The following is a 27319-nucleotide window of genomic DNA, read 5'->3' on the forward strand; positions in this document are numbered from 1 at the left end:
GCTATTGGGACATTGATTTCCATTCACTTTCATAAACTCCAAGCATTTCTTGAACTTTTTCTTTAGAAACAATTGATGACAAGATTTTTCTGGTAGTCAATGGAGACACATGATATGGGGATGCTTGATATAATTGTACACAACAATATCATACATGCAAAACTACTTAACCATTAAATTTTATTTTTGGGTCATTTTTGTCTTTTTTCTTTTGCTTATATTTCAGTTCTTCTCTGTTCTTCTCTCCTTTAAACCCAGCAAATTTCCTATAATTTAAATGTCAAAATGTTTTGCTGTTTGATTAGGTGTGAAAAACATGTTGCTTGCTTTCCACAACAAAAAGGACAGTATATAAATCCTAACACTTTTGTGCCCTTGAAAGCAGACTGCACTGAAAACTGTGGTGAAGGTGATTTGACATTCGAATGGACTATTTATGCATCTAGTTTCAGTACTTGGGAAAAAGTAGCCATAGAAAATTGGGAAGCTCATGCAACTGGTAATATATTTTGAATTATATGAATTTATCTTTTATAAATTCAGTAGAAACTATAGATTTATTTTTGAAGAAATTGTTTTGCACATGTATGTTTTCCCTTCATCTGAAATAAGTAAAATTAAAGAGATTACAAATTCTGTAAATAGTAATTATTTTTGGGATTAATTCGTTGTAATCTGGCTAAACTAGGAGTTTTTTCCATTATTTTGCAACTAAAATTATCTTAGTATCGTAACCTGTAAATAGCTTCTTGCAATGTACATACAACCCCCTAACATTTGACTGAAGTATACCGTTCCCCTATTTTTTCATTGATAAGATTCGTGAATGAATAAAAGAAAATATGAGAAGCATTTCGAATTTTGTGGAAACTTCTCTAGGATTTATAAATAGCCACAGCCGATGGTGGGGGGAGTTAGTCTCGAGTTAGTTTTTGCTTGTGAATTGTGTCAGCAGTGCGCTGGAGAGCATGTATTAGCTCTGTTTTGTGAAGCCTTTGAGCTGTATTTTTACGTATTTGGATGTAAATACGTGTGTAACCGTTGAGTTTATGGTGTTAATTGATATTTGCTTAATTGCTGATGATTGATTTAGCAGTTGTAAATACGCTTCCTGTACATAGCTGTAAATAAACCTCCTGTGTTTTCTCAAGAACTGTGTCATCATTTAAAGAAAGTTTGAAATTGTATCACAAACTCTTAGCAATACCATTACACACACACACACACACATTTGTTGAGAATTTAAAACTTATTTCAATTGTTTTTGTGATGGTTGTTAATTTTTGAAATATTGCTATTACATTGAAAGTTTTTGAAAACTTAAGTTTTTATTTGTTTACCATTTATTAGATTACCATTTGTATACAAAAAGTGTTTATTTTGTAATTTACAATCAAAACTTAGAGCAGTGTTGCTCTCAAAAGGCATTATTCAATTTTTTTTTCAACTTTCCTTTATAATTTAATTTGAAAGCCATTATTGACAGTAATTAGATGTCTAAATTTGTTTCAATTTGCTCTTTTAAAAGTCTTCAATTTTCATGTCTAGAAATGAGATTAGAAGTTGTGTGGTTTTGTATGTTTCTTTTGATTCAAGTGTTACTGATTCACATATATATGTATATGTGCAGTGGACAATGAAAGGCTAGGAATCAACCAGAGCTTGTACCTGGAATATCCTGATGTGAAAGTTTTTGCTGTGGAAGTTCGAGGTTATTTGTCTGATCCAGACATACCAAGAGGCCTTTCTTCTCTCTTTCTTATCCTCAATCATCCACCTGAAAATGGACTATGTAGAATGAATGCCACTCAAGGCATGGCTCTGTTGGATATTTTCTCCATTGAATTTCTTAATTGGGATGACAAAGATAATCATAACATAGCAGATTATAGCATCTATGGTAAGCAGTAACACATTAGAGTTCAACTTAATTTTTGCATTTGCTTTTGTAAAATTTGATTTATTAGTGTTTAATATATGAGTTTTATGAGTTGTCTGTATTGCTACATTTTCATTTATGATCTAAATTCAGCAGAAGGTAATAATTACTGGATGTATGGGAGTTTTAAATGTATGATATGCTGCTAATTATACGGGATGGGCAAAAAGAATTGAGCGCATTTGATGCTTGAATTAAAAAAAGAACAAATTGGAGGTACATGCATGTTATTTTTTTTGGAAAGATAACATAAATCAGTTTTATAAGACAAAATTTGAAATATTATCATGTTCCACATGAGCTTCATTAGTAGCATGCAAAATATGAAGTCAAACTTCAAATGTGCACCAAGTGTTTTGCTGCATTTCTGCAGGTGTTTTTCCAATTACTTAGAAGATTTTGTTGTTTAAGCTTATCGATGTATCCAGAACTGGAGTTGCATATGCTCGGTTACAGAGTTGCTTTCATGGAACCATAAGCACATTGCTTTTTCCTGTATCTATTTGCAGACTGAGTCAATCAGTAAATTTTCCCTTGGAATGTTGTTGAACTATGTACCGGCTTATGTGAAAGTTATTCAATGTAAAATTGTGTAGTAAAAATCTGTTTTATGTTGCACTTCCAATTAAAAAAAAAACATGTATTCATCTCAATTTGTTCTTTTTCCATTCAGGCATGAAATGCGCAATACTTTTGCGCCATCCTATATCAATTGAGAAATTTCTGCTTGAATGTTAGTTATTGCATATTCTTTTTTTGTTTAATGTTTGTTACAAGTTAAAATTATTTTTCAGTGAAATATGATGACCAGTTCTTACGACTATCTTATGGAATGAAGACAAAAATCATGGTAGTATTACCATATGGCGACCTTGAGGTATGGTGCTCTGTTGAAGACCATGTTGGAGGTATTACAATGCATAGCGCTGCAAATTTCTCCGTAAGTTCTATATACATTTACTACTATTACTACTTATATATTATTACTACTTTTCACAAATTTTCAGAACAATGCATAAAGCTTTGTTTTCTGAAATTGTATAATCTTCTTACATTTATAGGGGAACATGTGTACCTTGTTCTTATATTGTTTTTAACTTTGCTTTTAATGATATGGCAATGCTACAGATGTAATTTCTACTTTTTCCGCCATAGTACTTAATGTTGCTCAAGGATTCATCCAGGAATTCTTCAAGAGAGAGGCGAAACTGCATTTTAGAACTTCAATTTCGGAAAAATTACAGAGAGTTTCCAAACCCTCTTCCCCTAACCTAAATGAATATTATTTAAAATTGCATTTCTAGAACTGCAGTTTCAAAAAATTAACTGGAATGGAAAGTGCTTAAACCTTATTCCTTCCCCTAATGTTAAAAAAGATGCTTTAAAATTATTTTTCCATGACTTCAATTTGGAAAAATTCTAAAAACCCCATTAAATTCATCACAGGTTACCTAAAAAATACTTTTAGAACTTCAATGTTGAAAAACTGCTGGTAGAGCTCCTCAAGAGAGGGGCGATCGCCCCTCTCTTGTATCCGTTCATGATGTTGCTGAATAACTTTCAGCAAAACTGCAAATTTGATAATATTTGTCAAAGAGTAATTCCATACATCAAAAATGAATTCTTTATGCTTGCTTTTCTTTGTTATAGTTCAAAATATAGATTCTGTTTTCTGTAAGATTTATGATGTGCATTGTATTGTTGTAGATTTAATCATATGTGCTTGAAATGAAATCTGGCTAAGACTTAATGCTGTAATTACACATTTTTCAATAGATATCCAGTATTTTGAACCTAAGAAAAGAGTTATACCTAGACCAGGTTTGAGGTACAAATAGGTACCTAGAATTACTAATACTTATATTACCTTAGTATTGTGATTTTCAGAGATCTTTAAGCTGGATGTCGTAAGGTAGCAGTTTAGTATATACTTGTAATTCTGTGCTAGCTTACAGTTTATCAGGATTAGAAGTTTAATTCTGGTGAAATTGGCTTCAAAAAAGATAATAACACGTTCTGTTGCTGAGGTTATGTCTATAATTGACAATACCTATGAAGTGAAGTCTGTGACTTAAAATCTTAAAATGGATTTTTTCTTGACAGGATTTTTAAACTTCTTCCCCGTAAATCTTACCTAAACACGGTCCTGTCCAGTTTTATGAACAATTTTATGTCAGTATGGGGAGATAACATTTCCAGGCTTATTGGCCGTGGTCTAATTGGAGTAGAAATTCCAGACGTTTCGGCTTGCTTTGCTGCAGCCATCATCAGATGATGGTGGCTGCAGCAAAGTGAGCCGAAACATCTGGAATTTCTAATGTTATCTCCCCATATTGACGCCGGCCGTGAAAGCCTTGAGCAGTATTTAATTTTATGTCACTTATAATGTAGATAAAATTATATTGTGTTTAAATTGCCAGACCCAGTGTTAACAGATGGGTCTTAGAGATGCCTCCAAAATCTCACATTCACATTTAAATTCTAAAACGTCAATGTTGGTTGAATAAATTACTTTACAAAATATGTTTGCTAATGATAGGCAAACTTGAATTTTTATATTTATATCTGTGAAATTTTGTTCCATTTTCTTATTAAAATTGTTAAACACGAATTTCTCGTTTTGTAGTTTGTCCCATTTCTCAAAACTGGTCCAGGGTACACCATCAGGGGTGCGTCTTTGGTGACCCTCGGTCCTATTTACATTTTTTTTTTAACTTTCAATAATTATGCATTGTGATACTTCAAATTGAATTCCAAAAAAGTATTAGTTGTACCATCATCAAAGTCTAATGTATTGATGGAAAATATATTCATTATTTCACTGTCAGTAAATGTAAAATTTAATGGTAAAAAGGAAAAATAGTTTCAAAATGTGCCACCTTCTTTTAAAAGTGTAATAGGAAGTTCAATGTTATATATTTTTGATTGAATAGAGCTTTATATGAGACATGAAACTTTTTTTTTGTATATTTCTTTTAGAAAAAAAATTCAAGGTTTGTCTTCATGTCACAAATTATTATTAGGGGGCTCTTCCCCTGCTTCGCTGCCATGAGACTTTGCCTCCTTGTAAGATGCTTTCTCCAATCAGGCCAAATACACGTAACAGAAACCTTTGTTGCTTGCTTGGTGTTTAATGACCAAATTGGTGCCAATTTGATGAGACATCTAAATTACTTATAATCAACAGTCATACTATAACTAATACTAAACCTTAGACATGGCAATGTCAACTGACCAATGGCTAGTCTATCCGCAACAGTTTAGACACGTTAGAGTACTAGTAGGTCAGTAACATTAGACCACATGGCAACGTCAACTGACCAATGGATAGTCTTCCGGGAACAGTCCAGCAACGTTAGACCGCGTGGCAATGTGGCAAAGAACATCAATATTAATATTATTTATGTAGTACCTTGAGTTAAACAAGTAGATTGCAGTTTTAAAAATGATTGTCAATTGCTTAAAGGAAATACTTAAGCAATTAACAAAATAAAGTAAGATAAAGATTTGTGCCTAAAACAAAATAAAACAATTAAAGGAGTAAAATTTGTAAAGGGGAAATTTCATTATTGAGATTTTCTTTTATTTTATTGGTTTGTTTTTCTAATGTTGGTTTATAAAACATCTTTAAATCATTGATTCATAGTTCTTTATTATTGTTTATGCCTTCAAATTCTCAAGCTCATTTCAAACGAAGTTTAAAGATTGTGACATTATATTTCATTAATATGCTGTCTAATGTTACATTTCCTTAAATATCTTTTTTAATACTTTTCATTTTACAATTTAAAAATGTATGTTTTTAGTTGGTTTTTTCATATGTTTCCCTAAGTATTGTAGCAGCATTATTTTCTGTATGGTTTATCCCACATTTAGACGGGTTTACCTACTGAGGAAGAATTGGAAGATTATGAGAGTCTTAGACTCTTTGATAAATGCCTGGCAGAAGGCAAGATGTCGATGGCCTCACAAATAGTTATTGCTAAAAACTCCATTATTGTGGAGTATAAAAAGCGGAAAAATCAGACTGGGAATTTTGGTAAGTGTTTATTTCTTGTGCACTAGTTTTAGCATCCAGTTTTTAATACCTTTCCCATTCTTGCTCTCAATGTGCATATTTAATTGAAAGAACACCTGGTTTTTCTTCTCACTGTTAGAATTTAACATTTTTTAAAAGAATTATCCTCTTCAGATTTTGCAAAAGCAAAAGAAATTTATAAATTTCATTTCATAGCTTTTTCGCACAGTTAATGATTTTATATATTACAGAAATATATGTTACCGTGTAAAACTAACATTGAAGAATGTCGACTTTCACTGTTGATTCACTAGAAGTATTCTTTCTTTCGCCAATGTCTACACTATGTCAATGTTGATGTTCACCAGCTAGTGACAACATTTGACAGGTTTTGGATTTTCACAGTAACGTATATATATGTAACTGATATTTTATTGGGCTCTTAATTTAAGGTCCTTATGTGTGTTTCTCAGGGTTACAAATAAGTACACTTCATATATCAACAGGGGCGGATTTAGGAGAGGGCAGGCGGGGCTACTGCCCCGGGGCCTTCACAACAAAGGGACCCTCACGATAAAAATTTTACGAAACATCCTAACTTTCACGGGTCGAAAATATCGGATATACAGTCGAGTCCCGACTTACGCGAGGGATGCGTTCCAAGACCCCTCGCATAAGTCGAAATTTCGCGTTGTGGAAAAGGGTATGAAAACGATGTTTTGGTAAACATAAACAATTATCTTAAGACACTTTGAAACACCCTTTAGACTGCATTAAACCATTCCTTAAGTATATAACAATGTTTTCCACATAAAGAACTGAGTTTATGCTGCATTAAAAAAACTCTACGTTATTCAATATAAATTACTGTTATGATGTACAAAATGAATGATCAATAGGAGGAAGAGACAAAGTGCAATACTGTGTGCAATAGTTATTATAACAAGTAAATGTCATACTATTACACTACTCTGCAGTGGATAAAGTAATAATAATTACTATAACTAAAAAACTGAAGATGATGATGGTTGTTACTGTGAAACTCATCCGATCGATAGCAATGTTGTTCTGCATATCGAGGTTCTTCACTTTTTCTTTTAAGGAGCTTTCTTTTCCCTAGCTTAAGCTGACACAGCACGCCTAGGAATGTTAACTATGTCAAATTAACTTTCATATTTAGAATGGAAAATACGGAGTAGTTTTATTTGTATCTACTCTTAAAGCGATGATTGGACTAGTACTGTGTGGAAACTTTCGCACTTCAGTGATGCTAAAGGGAGAAAATCTTTTCACGAAACTGATATATCAGTAGCTAGTATTGAAAATGATACTACGCGTATAGCGATTCCTTAGCGAAAATGTTCATGTTCCCGGCGAGAAATTCACGTTAGCTCTAAAATTCGTTTCTCGAGAAAAAACTCGCGTTATAGCCGTTTCGCGTAAGTCGAATCGCGTTGTAGCGCAAGTCAACTGTATACATATATATTAAAGTAGTGGATATTTTCGAAAATATGATGATCTTTTCAAACCCTGATTACGGCCTCCACTCCTTCGTTACCCCGGGTCCTCCACACTTCCAAATCCGGCCCTGTATATCAGTTTGTTAAATTATCAAATTCTTTATATAATGCATTGTTATGTTTCTTGTTTTACTTGTTCTCTTTTAATGTATCGAATGCCGTATCTAGGGGGAGCAAGCCAAGGACCTTGATCTGGGCGGCAACTTTTGGGGTTCGAAAAATACACCCCAGTTGTTTGTTTTTTTTTCTTGTTGCTTCGAAAATATTAAACTTAAAGGAGGTTCGGTAAGGGTGGCTTGGGATAAATCCCAGCAATGAATGTATCTAAAATATGCATGAATTTCTTTCATTTATCTATCATTTTACAGTCATTTTGTTTGTTTTATAAAAAGGTTTTTCACATACATCTTTGTTTCTAATAAATATGTGCATTAATTGCTCAACTCTTTTTAATTTACTATCTTCTAGGGATGCGCTGATAATCAGATTGGCTGATTACCGATTCTGGATTAATTAGCTGTTGATAATCAGCCAGTTAATCGACAGAGCCAATTAATGATCATGATAATTTTTTTCAATATCACCAATTTCTCTATCATTTTTTTTCTTTTATCATTTTTACTTTAGAAATAGGAAATAATTTTTTTTTCTGAGAGAGGGTTCATTTTTCTCCACTCTCCTAATTTTTCTAAAATAATTTTAAAATTTCATCCAATTTCTTAGTGACAATTTCTATCGTATTGTTAACAAAATTACATTATATTAACTATACATGAATATTCAAAGTATTAGAGGGTTGCCTGTGGTTAACAGGCTAATTTTAGGAGCACTTTTAATTTGAATTTATTTTTAAATATTGAGTAGCCATTTAATTGAAGACTTTATTCTTTAAAAAAATATAAGGTTATCTAAAAGTATTATGATGAAGAAAAGTTTGTAGCATTGTATACATGTGTACCTATATTTATTCAAAACAGTAAATATAAATAAACAAATAACATTACTTCAACCATCAGTTTGTCAAAAAAAATAAATAAATAAATAAATAAAAATAAAAAATAATCAAAAAAATAAATAAAATAATAATAATAAATAAAATAAATAAATAATAATGTATACACACTATTTTTTTTATAATAAAATGATCTTTAAATTCTTTGAATTTTAGTAATAATTTCTTATTTGATAAATGAAGCCTGCAAAACTTAAATACTTGTTTTAATTCAGAGTCAAATGTTGCCTCAAAATTGCACAGGACAAGATTTGGTATTTAAAAATTTGTTGTTTAAAAATGTCACAGCTTTAAAATAACACTAGATCTAAATATTTGCTGAAAAATGTCCTCTTGTTAATTAGTTCTGGTCAAATGTATCTGGTAATCTCTAAAACTTCTATAATTATCCTTGCTTTTTTTTTTTCTTTTTCTCTGGCCACATTTTGCCTGGCTGCTCTTGCCTTTAGACTGTGAAGACAAGTTTTCATAAGATCTTGCATAAAATTGCTCAGTTTTTAGTTCAATTCTCACGGCAAAATGTTGTTTGAACATGTTGTTCTTTTTTTGATATTGCATTGAAAGCTTTTTGAGTAATTTTGACAAAACAGTTATTTGTTCCTGTCCCTATTGAAATTAGCTGAAGTCAGTGAAGAAGAAGTTGACCAAAAGTGGCTGGAATTCTTGGACCTAGATGGGATTGATAGCAGTTACTTTACTCCTCAGGCTAAAGACGAGATTCGTGAAATGCTGACTGAAATTTTAGAAAAACAGCAAGATGCTGAAACTAAGGTTTGATTTAAAATTATTTCCCAAATTTTTTTTTATAATCCTATGCCAATAAGACCACAATATGTTATCCACCACAGGCCTTCTATCAACCCAATAAAATTTAGCCTTGGTAAAGTTGTCAGGAGTAAAATTCATAAAACAAGTTAGTGCAGAGCAATTCGTCAAACATAAAAGGTTCATAGTTTCATCTGAAGAACACAATGGACAGTTACTATTGTTTGCTACACCAATAGGGTGAAGGTGTTCATATAAAAAGCAATGTCCTGTAATTGTATTAAAATTTGCAACAAAAATTGCTCTTGGTAGGATCATTAGGAAAGAGGAAAGGATGAGGATTATCAGAAATGTCTGATCAATAACTTCATTTGTAATTATTTCTAGCACAGAATTACTTTGTCAGTCTTAATCCTGTTTAGAAGCACCTTGTATAGAAAATGTCAAGCTAGTTAGCATCGGAAAAATTTAATAATGTTTTACTCAATTCCTAAAAGATTGTAAAAATTGGCTTTTTGATCAAAGCAGTGCAAAAGGTTTTTGATTTACATAAAATGATATATTATTTATGAAAACCTTTTTTTCCTTGCATCACACTCTCACAAAACAATAATTTCGTATTTTTACTTTGCATATTTGGCACGAAGTTATAAGTTTCATCTAAAATTTTAGATAGCTTAAGTTGGAAAAATTATCTTTTTAACAATTTTTGTTATTCATGCATTTTTTTGTAATGACTTGTTCAACACCACTTGACGTAACAGAAGTTTTATTTTGAAGGCAAATATTATTATATTTTGTTCAAGTGAAATATGATTTTTGGTAAAACAAAAGTATCATAATGTTAAAGTTGCAGAAGCTGATGTTAATATTTCTCAATATCTCCCTTTTAAAGTTAAATAATGAAGTATTCTTGTGATATTTTGTTTCTAACTTGTTAAAACATTTACCAAGGTCAAGAATAAGGAAGTGAGCAAGCTCTTGAGGCTACCAATGGAAGCCTTGCCTGATGCTGAGATTTTTGGAGGAGCTTTAAGTGCTGTTGCTGAAAATGGTCCATCAGATTTGACTGGAAAAGTAAAGTTTTTTTTAATTAATTCTTTAATGTATTTTCCTGGAAACATTTTATTCTAAATATATAAGTTTACTTGAAACTCTCAAAGATGAGAAAAAAAGTCGATGAAGCACCTTAATTTCATACAAAATACATGGTATACCTAACAGAAAATCCAGTGTTATATGGTACAAATTAGCAATGAAAATGCAGTACTGTGTTATTAAGTTATAAACTTCTTTTGAAGGTAAAAAAATGGATCTCCTGTCGGAAAAAAAGTTATTTTCTAAAATTTGCCGTATGGCTCTGAAAACACTAGAATTTGATTCTTACTTGTTGATCTATTCTTCTGCTACTGAAGCAATACTAATCATTGAAATTTTATTTAAGAATCCAAAATTATGGAAATTTTATTAAAAATCCTAATTTTGAAATTAAATTGAGTAAGAAGCTAATTTAAAAAATCAACCTTGAAATTGTCTTTTACAATTCTGATACGTCATGTCTCTTCTTAAGCGACTAAATATAGCTTAAAACTGCAGTTTGGGAACTAGTTTTTTGAAAAATTTGCCAACTTAAACCAATTTGAGCCCAAAAGTTGCATTTTGATCACCTCTTTTCCCAATCTTGAACTCCTTCAACACCAGGCGTACACCCTCCCCCCCATAGTAGGGGGGGGGATACACCTAAACTACTACACCTATCACTAACTAGACCATCTGAACTGAAATAGTGTTGGATTGTTGGTCCACCTCATCTCCAAAGTTTAGTGTGGCTCTTCAGTGAAAAAGGTTGAAGACCCCTGATCTATATATTGTTTCAATCATAGTTTTTGATACAAATTGCATGTATTTTTCTTCAACTTGTTTTCTTTATGTTTTCTTTGGTTTAAAATGTATTTTGAGTTGTTTTTCATTCAGTTTGTCTCTTTCAGCTAAAAATAATGCAGGGCATGGATAATATGTTCAATGTCATCAATGTAACAGAAGTTCCTCATCCAGAGAATAAAAAAATAGTTTTTAGCCAATTTGGAAATTTAGCTGATTCTATTGCTGGTGTAAGTTTATTATTTATGTTAAATTTCCTAATTATATGTTACATTTTTAATATACTCATTTGAAACAAGTTTGTTTGTTTCAATGTATAGATTTGTTTAGATTTCTCTTTTTGAAAAGTCAATTAAAAACGAAAAATAATAATTTGTTATTTTTAAATCATGTATACGTAAATATTATTTTAAACAAAGTAACTAAGTTTTGCTATTTATTAGGTATGTATTTTACTTGATAACAAATGCATGAATTAGTTTTAAAGTTTCTTCTTGTGAGGCATAAAATATCATTTGATGTTGAGTTTAATGGAAACATCTCTTTTTACTACAGTTTCGAGAAGAAATCTTTGTTTTTTAGATTATTTTGTTTTTAAATATTGAATATACCTCAAAAGTTATTACTTCTTTACGTTTTTAATTTAGTTGCTAAAATAGCCTGTTACATCAAAACTTCATTTTTTTGCATCCCATTATCCACAGATTATACAAAGTTTTTTTTTTCCTTTAAGACCGATTTTAGGGCCTGCAGATTATTCGCTGCTGCAGATAATATACAGGAAAATAGGGTACTTACATCTAGTGCAATGCCTCCAACTTCCCTGAATTGTCAGCCAAATCGCACCAAAAAAGCTCATTTGTGACTTCCCGTCAGGGACCCTCTGATTTCAATGTGTACATAGCAGCTGCATCGAATTTTATTTAAATATCATTTTTTCCTAGTCATTGGCTGAATCAAATATTGGAGGTCATTTTTTGCCTGCAGAACTTAAAAAAGCAGAAGAAGAGCTGGATTATAATGCTACTGAGCCTAATTATTTCATATTTTACGGTATTTATATTTTCTCTTATGCTCTGGTAGATTTTTTTACTCTCTCCATTATTTAAATTTAAATAGTTTTGTTAAACTGTAGGTGATGCTGATTGAATTTTTAAAATTTTAACTGATTTCATAACTTTAAAAAACTTATGTCAATTATCATGCAAATGTCCAATTTATGAATCTTATTCACAGTAAAATTGGGAGAGGCACTGTTGCTTCCCATTTGTAAAAAAAAGTTATTCATTGTTTAAAATAATTAATTCTGTCACATGTTAATGATTATGAATAATGGATATAATAGACTAAACCTATCAGTTTTAAGACAATTATTGAAAACGTTGACATTCAATCGAAAATTATGAAAGCTAAGAAAATAGTTTTAAAAGTACAGTCGACTCCCTCTACAATGCAATTCGACTTATACGAAATGGCTATAATGCAAGTTGTTCAAGAGAAACAAATTTTAGAGCTAACGTGAATTCCTTGCCTGCAAAAATAACATTTTTCGGAAAGGAACCGCAGAGCTTAGGTATTGTTTTCTTTACTGTCCACTAAATATTCTAATTGGAGTGATGTTTTATGTGGGGTTCCTCAGGGATCAGTTTTAGGGCCTCTTTTGTTTATTATATTTATGAATGACATCAATGAAAATATTTCTGGAAGCATGAATTGTTTTGCTGACGATGTAAAAGTTACGGGGATTGTTGAAAATGAAGAACAAGTACAACAGCTTCAAGAGGATTTAGATCATATTACTAAGTATGCAGATAAATGGGGTATGGCAGTTAATGTAGGGAAATGTCAAGTGCTACACTTAGGTCATGGAAATAAGCGTATGAGATATCGTTTACAGGGTTCAGTCATAAATCAGGCAGAAAATGTTATGGATCTGGGTATCTTAATAAATCAGGACTTCAAGTTTAGTCAACAGTGCAGTATTGCTAGTAACAAAGCCAACAGAATGCTTAGGTTTATCAATAGAGCTATTTCAAACAAATCTGAGAAGGTTCTTCTGCCTTTATATAGGAGTTTAGTAAGACCTCATTTGGAGTACGCTGTTCAGTTTTGGTCGCCTTATCTGAAGAAAGATATTTTTGTATTGGAAAGGGTTCAAAGAATGGTAACTAACTTAGTAAGGGGACTCTCAGATTTAGATTATGATACCAGACTTAATAGGCTTAATATGTATAGCCTGGAGCAAAGGAGAGTCAGAGGGGACATGATTCAGTTATTTAAATTTATCAAAATGAAAGCTGTAAATGGATTAAATTTTTGCGGGGAAAGCAGGACAAGGGGTCATTGTTTTAAGCTATTTAAATCTCAGGCATGACTTGGGAATTAGGAAAAACTACTACTTTAGTAGGGTCGTGGGCACTTGAAATAGCTTAATGGAAGAGGCGGTAATGAGCAAGGGGGTGGATAGCTTTAAGAGGGCCATTGATCTTCATTGGGGACTAATTAATTGTCTAGGACCAACCTAGCTGGGCCCAGAGCCTATTGCTGGTCGTCACATTTGTATTTGTATTTGTATATTTGTTGTTATTGCTATGATTATTAAAAGAAAAAACAAAGACCAATTTTTTAAAAAATGACTTCTTTCCTCAAAATTAATCTTTTCCATCCATGAATGAGGCATAACCAGTATCCCCCCCCCCCCCGTATTATTCATAATGCAAAATGTTTAGGAAATAATTGCTTTATATTTTATATACAACTAGCAAAAATGTGTACTTATTGATAGCAGTCATTTCTTCTCTCAAACCTGTAATCCACAGTGGAAGGGAATCGTAAAGAGGTTCAAGAGCGTCTCAAAGATAGAGCTGTTGATGCTGCAAAAGAAGAGCAAGCGAGTAATGTAAGCTATAGTTCAAAGCATAGTGTTTTACCAGTTTTAATCAAAATTGTTTTTTTCTTTAATTTCTTTTTATGCACAACTGATTTTTTTTTTTTTTTTTTTAATTACAAAAATAGGTATTCATGTTTATGTGATTTTTTTTTTAGTCAAAAGAAATGGTTACTAAAATCAAGGACATGATATCTAGCATTCAAGAAGAATGCATGGAAGATCTAATGGTTGGCCCTGAGCCTTTCTATGCTGAGTCACGAAGTGGTTTTCAAATGACTTTTCTAAAGTAAATGTTTTTCTTTTACCATATAAAATTAAATGTTGCGTAGTAGAACTCCAATTACTCAAATCAATTGGGACCAGACCCCATTCATATAATCAAAAACTTGGATGATTAGGTTTTTCTGAGAAAGGGTCTACAGTACATTCTGGATTATCCATAGAATAGGGTAGCACAATGACCCCGAGGAATAAGCGAATTCAAGGATAGGTAAAAACAATGCCAGTGTATGCAATAGCTTAAGGATAGCAAAATCATGCTTGTAGAACCTAAAAGAGGATTGCTTATCATTGCAAATACACATAAGCAAGCAAGGACGGATCCAGAAAATATTCAAAGAGGGGGAGATTGATTTCAGAAATTTACTCTATTATAAATTCCCAAACCTCCGCCCCCTGACATCATGAAAGACCCTCTCAAATTGTTTTTTTTTTTAGAATTTCCATTTCTAAAAAATTCTGCAGGAGTGTATATTGAACCCCATCCTTTACCTTATTGCATCAAAGGTGTCCTAGAAGTAATATTTTTGGACTTCAATTTCAAAAAAAACTTTACAAATGAAAGCTTCGAAACCCTTCTAATATCGTCTAAAATTGAGCTTTGGAAACTTCGAAAAACTTCCTGTACAAAGTTCCGATCCTTAAGTGTTAAGATATGCTAAATAATTACATTTTCAAAACTTCATTTCTGAAAAAATTTCGAAGAAGAGCACTCTTTTTTGTAACATTATTGAAGATCATCTAAAATTAGGTTTTTGGAACTTCATTTATCGAAAATAAGCCGAAGGAGAGTTCCTACATCTGAGCTCAAGCAGGGGCAATTGTCTCCATTGCCCCTTCCTTGTATCGGTCCTTGTAAGCAAGCAAATTGTGCAAGCAGATTAGGGGCTACTCATTAATTACTTAAGGATGATTTTGGCAATTTTTGACCCCCTACTCCCATGTAAGGGTAGGTAAGATTTTTTAAACCCCTCCCCCCTATTCTTATGTAAGATTCCATTTTGTTTTTCAAAAAATAAATTCACAAATCTTACATCACTGGAATTGTTATTAAAAATTTTCAAAAAACTTTTTGTGTGAAGAAATATTTACTAAAAAGTTGGAATCTAGACTGAATGTTTTTTCGATATTCTTTTTTGTATATGATGTGATACTACTTAAAAATAAAAGTCTATACATAGTGCGATTCTTTTATTATATTTCACACTATTCATTCTTTGTAAAAACAAGTAAAAAACAGCTCTTCCTAATACTTTTTTACCTTTCAGATGCAAATGAAATATGAGTCCTGCCAAACCTCTTGACTGCGCGATTTCTAATATAATATCGACTTGAAAGATATTACGTAAGAATGGGTTTGAATCCCACCACCCGTAAGGGTATGTAGAGATTTTTCCACCCCCTCCCCTCGAGACCCTTAGGTAATTGAGGAATGGCCCCTTACCTGCAACAAATGAAGCAGATTACACAGGAAACACACGGAGGAAAATTAGTTGGAGTTAGAATAATTGGAGTTCTACTGTACTTTGTATTAATATGAAATTCGTATTTTATCTCTTGGTGAAATAAGAGAAGTGAAAATCTATTCTTAATATGGTGTAGTTAGCTTATCAAATAGTTTAGTAAACAATGTAAAGAGCACCTTAATGCAAGCATGCTTTTTATGAACAAATAAAAGAAGAAAAAAAAATGATGTTTATTAACCATCTTTTTTTCTCCCAAGGAATTTTGCATCAGAGTTATCTGGTAGTTCTATCCAGCAAGGGGGCTCAACAATAATTCTGCCTGACATTTGTAACATTTTGAACAAACAAAATTGCAAAGATGATGCTTTGGGGATACAAGTAAGTTTACTGTGAATTATTATAAAAACAAGGGAAAACTTTTATTCTGTTTGCCACTCCTTAAGGTGAAAGTATCTTGTCTTATCATTTGTGCCATAAAATATCTCCTTTCTTTAAAAAAAAAATATTATTATTGTTTTTTTTTTGTTTTTTTTTTCAAATTAAATATTAGGGTTAGTTGCTTATCAATGGCTTAGAATTACCATTCTTAATCGAAATCATCATCACTTGAAGTTTAATGCCTATTAAGATTTAATTAGAAATTAAATAATGTGATCAGTCCCTTCATCACATTCGTACTGCTATGCTAAGGGTGAAAATGCTTTCTGTGGCTGAGCTTAAATATGAAATTGCTGGGTAAAGTTTTACCCTTTCTTACACTTGATTCAGATGCTTGTTTTTCAGAAATATTTTTTCAATGTTCTCCATTTACAAATGACCATAAAACATGGTATTTAGGTAAAATATACTACAACAACCTGCTTGGTGACAATAACTCAATTTTAATAAAAAGTACAGATACAACATTTGTGGTGAGCACTGAGCACAGCAGCCAGCATACCAAGATATTAAAGATAATGAAATACATCAAAAATGTTGTTTTATTTAATCAAATCTCATGCAAGATTTTATTTCATTTTATATTTTTCTTTTTTTCTGACTTCATTTAAAAATCAATAACCAAATGCATAAAATTAATTGAAAAAAAAAGCTGGAGTAAGCCAGTGGAAATGTCCATGTTTTCAAATGTTTTGTGAACAGAAAGTTTTATCAACAATTAAATATTTCCTTCTTTGTAAGTATCCTAGTAGCTTTGAAGAACCTTCAGACTGTTGCTAAACCTTTTCTTTTGGACATTACTGTTAAACTTAGAAGATTACAATCTGATATTCTATTTTTACTCAGATTTGTGTGTTCCTTTGTATGTTATTTATAAAAGTTAGATTTTTGATAACAGCTCGTCCTAAATTAAAAAAGTTACCCTTTTGCAATACTTCTAAATATCATAATCTAATGAACTCAAAATTTGTATGGCTTTTTGAGGAATGGTTTTATTTTCAGACTGTCCGTTGGACTCAGCCACTGGAATCGTATGGTGCAAATTCTGCTAATTTGAGTGAGTACTCAAATGTACTTCAAGTTGAAATTACATCAAGAGAAGGAAATGCAAGCATTCCTATTTCTGATGCGAATGAATTCTTCCTCATTTGTATTCCTTATGTTGGGGCCAAAAACGGAGAAAATGAGATGGAGTACATTGTCCCTGAATTTCAAAGAGATGACGACATTTTAGTTTATCACACAATATTTGTTGAATCTTCTGGGACAACTGTTATTGTAAACTTAAAACCAGACAACCCATCTGCACCTTTGATTGTCTTATACAAATATGGAGAGCAACCATCCTTACTAGATTATGATGATATTTTACCTATGCAAGACATTGCATCCACAGACGGTAAGTTTAACCAGAAATTGAAACTTCTGATTATTGTTGTTTTTAGATTTTTTTTTTGTATATTTTTTCACAACTGTGTTCTTATTACGGTTTACTTTTTCTTTTATTAAGTCATATATAATTTATTGTTCATTTATATTGATTATAATGAATGAGCAATTATTAATAGTACTTATTGTTTGCAATTTTTTCCACTATTGTTTTGATGTGTAATGAAGAAAATTGTATTCATTCTGAATACAATTTTTCCTCTTTTTCGTTAATCTTTTAGTGCAATATAATTTCTGCTGTAGGTTAAAATATTCTTATATAAATGTATGCATAAGTTCTCATTGCAATCATCGCAGATTTTATCAAAACAGAATTTTTATGGCTGAAAATGAAGTACAAATGTTTCAGACAACAAAATCTAACCTTCTAGCTTTATTTTACATAGTAAAGGAAGTGTTGTATTTGCAAAAAACTTTTCACGGAAATATTGGCCTAAATTTCCTCTTTTATCACCCCCTGAATGAATGTTCACTTGTTTTTTGGCTTGACCGCGTGTACATATGTACCTAAGAACGTACAAATGCCGAAATATCTATTTTGACCATCCCAGGGTTAATTACCACGAGTTTCTCATGACATCTGTATCTACATATGTGCCTTGCATAGTTCAAATACAGTATGCCATAGAATGTTGAAATTTTACACATATGCTCTGAGTGGGGTCTAGTTGTGCACCTTTCTTTTAGGTTGCGTGCGGATGTCCAAAAAGGGTATTTTACACCTTTTTGGATAAAATCAGTGTTAGTTTCAATAGAAACTCAAGTGATGTTATAATTTGACATACTCTTGGCGATATATCGCCAAGCTTTTTATCGCCAACTTGGCAACAAAAAAAATTCTAATCTGGTTTCGATTTGATGCTATTGGTAATACTTAAGAGAGTTATCCATTGAATAACATTAAAATTGTTGATATTGTTAATCTTAATCTCTGTAAAACGCTTTTTTCCATGGGTTTGCGACAAACTAGGGGAAAAAATATTTTAAGTGTTTGTGAAAAATGGAAAATTGTAAAATTCTAAACTGCACCAATAAACAAAAGAAGGGATCTTATTGATTCATTTAGAAGAAATCATCTGTATGTAGTAAAATTCTGTAAGTTTACTGTATTTTCATGTATATTTCTTTTATAAAATTTTTTGTGAAATCTAAAATCTGTGTAGTATTAATGATTTATCCTATTGCTGTTGCTTTGAGACAATGCTGTCATTTTATCACAGAAATATCACATTTTTAATGGCTTCAATGGCCATATCCCAAGCAGTATGACCATGTTTTCAAAATGTCATTAAAAGGTACTCTGGAGACATCAATTTTGTGGTCAAAATCCGACTTGGCATTGTTATTTCAGACATTTTCAGGTTGCAAAGTGTTTTGTAATTGTTTTTGTATTAGGTTTGTAGACTTTCAAAATGTGACTTGACATCCTTTTGTCGTTGATGAATTCCAAGACATTCTTGCAAAATGTATTAGATAGTATACTATTTGTCTTGAGAAAAATACAAAACCACAATGAATAGCCAAATTAATCAAAAATACCAATGAAGAAATTGGTTAACTGGAATATGACACCAAACTTTCCCTGCTTCAAAATTGCTTCTACCACACTCACATTTAACATAAATCTTCGTCAACACTTTTGTCCCAGACACTTTGAAAATAGTTTTCCATTTCCCCAAGAAACTCTGGGGGAATACAAGAAAAGAAAAGAATAGAAAGAACATTTTCAATGAATAGCTTCATAAAGCATTATTTGGTGACTGAATTGATCAGTTTTATTGAGCTTTAGATTGTTAGCTAACCATTTAGGTGAAATTGAATGAAAATACACATGCCTCTTTTTAATTAGGGTTTTGTCTAAAAGCTCAGTAAATGTTCTGGGATCAGAATAGCGTTTAATAAACAACATTGATTGCTGTTTTTGTTATGTTTTTAAGAGATCATTAGGTAAATGTTTTTGAAAGGTCGTAAAATATCCATTCATTTCTCTGGGCTTAAATTGTCGATTAAAAAAATCATGATTTATTAGAAATGTTTTAAGATTTCTTTCAATTATATTTACTATAAGTCACCTTGCTGCTTTAGTAGTGTGATGGTTAATGAAGGATTCAAAAGTTTTTTTCTGCTTCATCTTTCATAAAATGGAGTAAAACTTATTACTTGTTAATTCAAATAACTTTAAGAATGGGTATTAATGAAGCATTGTGCCTAAAACAAGTTATGAGAAATTCTACTACTTAAAAGAAGATTATTAAGTAAATTATGATTATTTAATTCAGCCATCAAAGCTAACAAAATATTTTATGTATATAATTTTAAAATTGGAGATAGTATTTTTATTCATAAAGAAAGTTAGTGTCATTATTCAGTTCCTAACAAAGGCAACGAGTGATTTTGTTCCCCTGAAAAATGTTGTAGCTCAATCTCAAAATTTAAAGTTGACAGTAACAAAGTCTGTCTTGAAAAAGGAAAGCAATAAAAAAAAAATCGCTGTTGCATTTAAAAGTTAGAAAAGTACTGTGTGTACACTGTAAATATATGCAGAAAAATATAAATTTTATTTACCTGAATGTATCATTTTCTCCTTAAGGTATTCACAGCTTATACATTGGAGCTAAAGTTATCACAGACGGTGGGAAAAATTTATCAATCGCTATAGGACATTTATCTAACACTACAAATGCAAAATTATTTTTTGAAAATCAAGACAAGTATAATTTGTCTGTTGTAAATATGACAAATAAATTTTCCTCCAATTACTCCATCAAAATTTCAACGACTGGATGCTACTACTTCAGCGAAAGTGAAGAAAAATGGAGCACAGATGGATGCCAAGTGAGTTTCTTTCTGAAACATTTTAGCATAAATGTTTAGTTATTGAATATTTATCTAAATTCAAACAATATTATATTGATAGATGTAACTAGAATGATTATTAATCGAAGTTTCTCAAAATTATCGAGCTAATTAAGTTCAGAAAGAAATAATTCTGCTCTTCTATGACATGCAAATCTTGATAATTACAAGAAAGTTTGAATTTTGCTTTTGCATTTCTAATGTTTTGCATAAAATATGAAAATTATAACCGCCTTGATCTCTCTGACTCATGCAATCCGCCTACGAGGAGCTCATGTACATCTTCATTCCCCTGAAAAATCAAAGTAAACTTGTGGTTTATTTCCCCCAGGCATTTCACCTCCTTCTTGCCGTCTGAGGCATTGAAAGAACGCGTCTCATCGCCTGCACCAGAGCATTAATTAACTAGCACAAAGATTCTCATTCCCCTAAAGAACAATGCAGCACCCCTCAAATATCACTAAGCCCCCAAAAAATAGAATAAAATGCCCCCAAAAACATCGTTTTCAAACATTTAATGCAGCAGTCTGTGCCATGACCCCCCTACTTGAGCTACCTTAAATCAACAGTACATGAATAAATTAAATTTTCTCCATCCGCTCAAAAATCAGCTAAAGTATTCTGTAGGTTTGTTTCCTTGCAAGGCAACTATTGCCACAATTCTTGCAACAGACAATCGATAATTTTGAAGCAAATTTAATGTCGCTGAAAGTTGATGTTTCAAGAAATATCTTCATTAATTAAAGTCTTATAACAACAAAAGTTGCCTAAACATAATGTCTGAAAAATTACAAATCTATTGATACCTGATTCGATCACTAATGCTCTGGCGTTTGGAAGAAGTTAGTGTGACATCATAGATAGATACATAGATTGATGCACTGGCTTTTTAATGTATAAGATAAATGCGTTAATTTCTCTAAAGTTTTGCATAATGTTAATGGATGTATATCATTTCATCTGTAATCTATATCTGTGCATTAATTTTGATTTTTGACTTATTTTTAATTAAATGAATGCCGAAATGGTTTTTCTTATGCATTAACAATTGAAAATGCCAAAACCCATCTGAAATATTTTTAATATCCAATGTGTGCTATGTTTTAGGTTGTTAGCAGTGCTTCTGGTGTTACTTGTTGTGAATGCAATCATCTGACTTCATTCAGCAGTGGCTTTTTTGTGACTCCAAGTGAAATTGATTTCAGTTACGTATTTGCTAATGCTGGTTTCAAGAATAATGTCACAATTTATGCTACCATCATTGTGACATTGTCTGTCTTCATTCTGTTGCTTATCTATGCTCGATGGAGGGATAGAAAAGATCTGCAAAAGGTATTGTCTTAGAGCATGTTTTATCTAAAACCACTCTGCTTATTTTACTGAGAAGGGCATTTCTTTCATTTTATTCTGTATAAAAGATTTTTTTCTAATTTGGAACCATCCAAAGATGATGTCATACTTTGAGAGGTGAAGAAAGGTTAATGAAATTGTGAGTTTTTGTGACAAGGCCAAGGGAGGCAGTAACAAGAAGTTGGACATCACAAATTTTTTCATAGCATTATGCTTATTAAAAATGAAGTGATAAAGGGGAGGGGGTGACTTGAAGTGTGACTAAAGGGAGGAGGGGGTAAAAAAATGTTAAAAGAAAGTGTCAGATCATATATGGACTGCCCCTTTTGCCATTTAGCTTAATTTTTTTGCATGTTTCTTACTACCAAACAGCACGACCTTGAAGGTCACGGATCTGGACGAACATCTGGATTTAGGTTGTTCCCCACTAGATATGAGCCCAGGTAAAGTGGTTTGACTGCATAGGTCCTAGTTCGGCCGTAATGGGGGTCCAAAGTTTCTAGTTTAGCTTCAGAATGCAATGGTTTTTCCTTTGAAATTAATCTTTTTTTTACTATTTTCTTGATATTGCATGGCAGTATCACCCAACTGAATGCATTCATAGTGTAGAATAAATTCCACCGCCCCTACGTTGTACTAACAAGAGACGCAACAGATGCTAGGAAAGCAAATATTGTGCCAAAATTTCAAATTCAAAAGAAAACGCTATTGCAGTTCTGGGGCGAAACCAGCAGTTAGACCCTTCTTGCAGCCGAACTAAAGCCTATCTACTCAAACTATTTTACCTGGGCAGGTCATATATAGTACGAATTGACCTAAATCCAGAAATTTATCTAAATTCATGACCCTCAAATTTTTGCTGTCTGAACTACACTGATTGGAAGGACTTCAGAATTACAATGACGTCTTTATTGGAATTAGAAACTTTGGGACAATATCTATCCTCCGAGACATTCGACGTCTCTGGCCAGTACAACGAGGGGGGGGGGGGATATTGCGAATGCAATAAATTGACACATACGGCAATGCAAATCAAGAAAAGGTTAAAGAAAGTAAAATTTCAAAGGAAAAACCATTGCTTTTCTGTACTCAAACAGCAACTTTGAACCCCCGTTGCAGCCGAACTAGAGCCTATGCAGTCAAACCGCTTTACCTGGGAATCTAGTGGGAATTGACCTAAATCCAGAATTTCGTCCAGATCTGTGACCCTCAAGGTCGTGCCGTTTGGTAGCTAGTTGCATATTTTCATGAATTATGTGCATAGAATTTAGTTCTTGAAATGTGTTTGGCCAAAATGCATTATTACACGATTTTCACTCTCTTCTCTTAATTTGTGTTTAATTTTTCACTTGTACATTCTATGTACATTGTATTGTAAAAAGTTCCGTTTTCATTTAAAATACAATTTACAAAGTCAAAGCAAAGTATTTTACTTTATTGTAAGTAAATGACTACTTTCATGATTTCTTTAAAATATTTAAATGTCTCAAGAAAAACAAAACTTAAGTTTATTTATAAAAAAAAAAAAAAAAACTTTGATTAATTTTACTGTGGTATTGTTATTTTTCAATTGAATAATTGAATGTTTATTGCTTGGACAAAACTGAATTCCTTATAAGGCAGCAGTCTAGGGGTAGCAAATTTTTATTTTTATTCGCTTTTACTATTTTTCCAGACAATATATTAGCAAACATTTATTTTTTATAATGCATTTTTTTGTTATAATTAAATAATAATAATTTTATCTATTTCATGAAAAAATATTTTAAAACTATATTAATCGATTGCATGGAAGTGCCTAGCTAACAACACCTAAAGAAGTACATTTTAAACCAATACCCGATAAATTACTTAAATATAACCTACCCTAGATATATATTCCCCTGTCCATTAAATAAATTACCTTATTATCCCGCATTATCTGGCATGCCAGAAAAAAGCGAGGTTGCCCAGCATGCCGGGAAATTCGAATTTGCCGATATGCTGGATAATTTGAGTTTTATTTTGCAACAAGACAAAAGTGAATTTCCTCATTCAGTTCCAGTCAGAAAGCAAACCACTGTAAGGAGAAAAATAAATAAATCCCAAAAGTAACCTTCTTTCAAAAAAAAAGTGTATTGCATATAATATGTGGTTATTATTTATGGTTGGTCATTATTAATGGATTTAATTATATGCCAATAAAGTAATCAATTCAGAAGCAATCATTGTTACTGCAATTTGTTCATAAGTTTTTTAAATAAATTATTTTAGGTTCCTTTTAGAGAAGCAAGTGTAGTTTTTATTTATTAAATAGCTATGATAAATTCTTTAGTACTGATTTAGGGGCGGTAACTTACTGCTAAAATGTTTACTTACTTAGTTTTAATTTGATTTTTATGAAATTTTTCGTTATTAAACAATTTTTTTCCTGCTAAAATAACGAATGATATTGTTAGTAAATATTTTTTCAAAATTAAACTGTTTATTAATGCTAATAAGATATGTATAGAACTTATATTCATTTTTAAACTGAACATATTAAATTTTTTTGTCCTACCCTCAATTTTTCCAGCATGCCGAAAAGAACAGGCAAGTATTATTGAAAATCTGGTGATTCCCCAATTTTGCGGCATGCTGGATAATGAGGGGTAATATGGTAATATAAATAAGTAACATATTATGATAGGGTGACAATTATTTCATTATTTTTTGAATATTAATTTAGCTTGGAGCTACCCCATTGCCTGACAATGAAGCTTCTGATAAATATATTTATGAAATTTTGGTTTTCACTGGACATCAGAGGAATGCTGGGACCAAATCAAATGTAAGTTTTTTGTTTTAATGCACTGCTGTTTATAGCAAATTTTCTCAAAGTCTGTAGACAGGAAGCAAACTCATGCTAGGGGTTTGTTATGCTAGCCTGATAAAAAGTGTGAAATGAATGAAAGTAATCCCAGGGTGAGTAGCTAGCTGTATTTTGGTCTTAAAGTAAAGCACTAGTAAGCTGATTTTGAAGAAAAATAAGTACCTGTTTACCTACACACAGGCTCAACGATCTTACAGAAGCCTTGGTTTTAACACATGTTGTCCAATCTTAAGACGACATTTTATATACATCATTCTTTATATCTTCATTCATCAAATTGATTTGCCTGTGAAGAATAAAAATACGAGTACGTCACCAACATAATGATTTGTGAAAGGAGACCTGTTAAACACTATTCATAAGTGTTCATAGGAATTTTATTTTTTTTTGTAACTGAACACATTTGTACTTTTCTGTATTGTTATTTAAAATCACAATATATCATGATTATGTAACTCATATGAAGAATTATCTCACTTGAACAAGGGTAACATTTATCGTACTCCAGTTAGTTTGTCATTAGTAACAAACTTGTAATTGATGCAATTTGATAGCATTTATTGCTAGGTATGGATTTTTGAATTAATTTTTACTTTCACAGCCCAAAATGATAATGTTAAGTAATGTAAACTAGACAGTAATTTTTAACAGGTTACAAAAGGAATTTGGTGACCAAAAGCTTGCCGATATATATCGCCAAATTATAACATCACTTGAGTTTGCATTGAAATTAACACTGATTAACCCCCAAAGGGTGAAAAAGACCCCTTTTGAGCATCCGAATGCAACCAAAAATTTAAGTACTTAACTAGACCCCGCTAAAAGTCTTCATACAAAATTTCAACTTTCTACGGTATTCCATTTTTGAGTTTCGGAAAACACGTACATACGTATATACAGAGGTCACAAGAAAACTTGCTGTAATGAACTTGGGCAAAATGCACATTTTGCTTGCGGTCGGGCCAAAAAACAGCTCAACATTCAGTTGGGGATGAGCAAATTGGAACTTTAGGCCGATATTTGAGTGAATATTTTTTCGCAAATACAATACTTCCTTCACGATGTAAACTCAAGTAAAAAGAAATAGAAAAATGAATAAATGTGTAGAACAATATGTAAAAAAATTATAAAATAAGAGTTAAATGTATCATTTAGAGTTATTTTTTTCTACGGGGGGAGGGCAAGGGGTGGGTTGGGGAGGTCCACTAAGTTGGTTCCTCTTCAGGTGTGGGTCTGGTGTGGCCTGGACTTTGAGAACCTCTGATTCATAGAAATGTGATGTGTGTGTGTGTGTTTTTCTTTGAGCAAATGCTATTTTGATTGTTTGTCTCCAATTAATTTGTGCTGCTTTATTTATTTATTATTGTTATGCATTAGTTTATTCCTTTTGTTCTTGTAACAGGTGTTTTTCATTGTTTCTGGTGAGGATGACGAGACAGAAGTTCGACACTTAGCAGATGATAAGCGTCCCATTTTGCAGAAGGGATCTGTGGATGTTTTTGTTATGTCTGTTTCTAGGTGAATTCACTGATTAATTTTTTAAATTGCTCATGCCTTTTATTAATGCCTTTATTTTGTCTTTCTTAAAATATAAGAAACACTTAATTTTTCTTTCTTTATTTTGACTAGAGTTTATAAAATTTTGTCTTATGTTTTTAGACGAAAAAATCCTTGGGTTCTTCAGTGGTTAATCTGACCAGAATATGATTTACTAATACTACCTTTGCTTTTGCTATTCATCCTAGTATGCTATCTGTTACTACTTTTAGGAAAATGTTTTCCAATGGCTGAACAAAATTTACAGATGACTATAAAGATGAAGAACAACAGTAGAACAATGAAGACATTGCCTAAGGAGTGATCTTGCCTCCCAATATTTTGTCTCTTCTGAAGAACATCTAATAGCTCTGCAATGGAGCAGATGGTCCCTGTCCATTTCTTCTCCAGAATCATAAGGATGCTAGTTGGATTTTGTTAAGATACTTATTCGCTTCAAATGGGTAGCAAGACAGTTGTATCCTGTAGTTACAGGAAAAATTGCTACTTTTCATCTTGGTTTATAAGGAACTAGCTGCTTTGCACCGTCTACCTTGAAAATAAAGATTGTATCAACAATCAGACTTAAAGAAAAGAAAAAAAAAATATCATGCAAAATTTGCCTTCCAAACAATGACGACAGATATTAAAATACTTTTAAGAAATTAAAATGAGAAAAATGATTAAAAAAGCGTAACCATGGAAACACAAAATAAAATAAGTTTAAGAAATAACAAGAAGTTCCGTCTAGAACTTGACAAGCCTACTTTCCCGTATACCCATACTACTTTCTAGTACCTGATCAATATTCTCAAAAATAGCTAAAATCGCAAATTTTTTCAAACATTTTTTTTTTAAATATTTTAAGCTGATTTCTAGGAATAAAATATTCCTTACTTTTTTTCAAAAAAACGAACAAATAAAATAGCAGCACCTTTTAAACAAAGCAGCTAATACACTTCTTTCCATTAAAAATTTTTTTTAACAGCTTTCAAAACGAAAAAATAATAATAATAAGTTCATTAAAATAAATACGTCATATAAAAAAAAATCGTTTATTTTTCCCCTG

General features: G+C 31.7%; 1 protein-coding gene across 1 annotated transcript in view; it reads left to right on the top strand.

Annotated features, from left to right (window-relative positions):
• Positions 1–26236, top strand: part of LOC129226802 (uncharacterized) — a 65351-nt gene extending 39115 nt beyond the window's left edge. The window contains exons 20-35 of the mRNA XM_054861430.1: positions 306–499; positions 1631–1900; positions 2734–2879; positions 5816–5978; positions 9109–9260; positions 10209–10331; positions 11243–11365; positions 12080–12188; positions 13955–14034; positions 14181–14311; positions 16028–16148; positions 17211–17607; positions 20248–20492; positions 21621–21845; positions 24571–24672; positions 26117–26236. Coding sequence (XP_054717405.1) covers positions 306–499; positions 1631–1900; positions 2734–2879; positions 5816–5978; positions 9109–9260; positions 10209–10331; positions 11243–11365; positions 12080–12188; positions 13955–14034; positions 14181–14311; positions 16028–16148; positions 17211–17607; positions 20248–20492; positions 21621–21845; positions 24571–24672; positions 26117–26236 — 2701 coding nt within the window. The remainder of the gene's footprint in view (positions 1–305; positions 500–1630; positions 1901–2733; positions 2880–5815; positions 5979–9108; positions 9261–10208; positions 10332–11242; positions 11366–12079; positions 12189–13954; positions 14035–14180; positions 14312–16027; positions 16149–17210; positions 17608–20247; positions 20493–21620; positions 21846–24570; positions 24673–26116) is intronic.
• The last annotated feature ends 1083 nt before the right edge of the window (positions 26237–27319 follow it).

Source organism: Uloborus diversus, chromosome 7, assembly GCF_026930045.1.
Source record: "Uloborus diversus isolate 005 chromosome 7, Udiv.v.3.1, whole genome shotgun sequence".
In the NCBI taxonomy this organism is placed as follows: Eukaryota; Metazoa; Arthropoda; class Arachnida; order Araneae; family Uloboridae; genus Uloborus; species Uloborus diversus.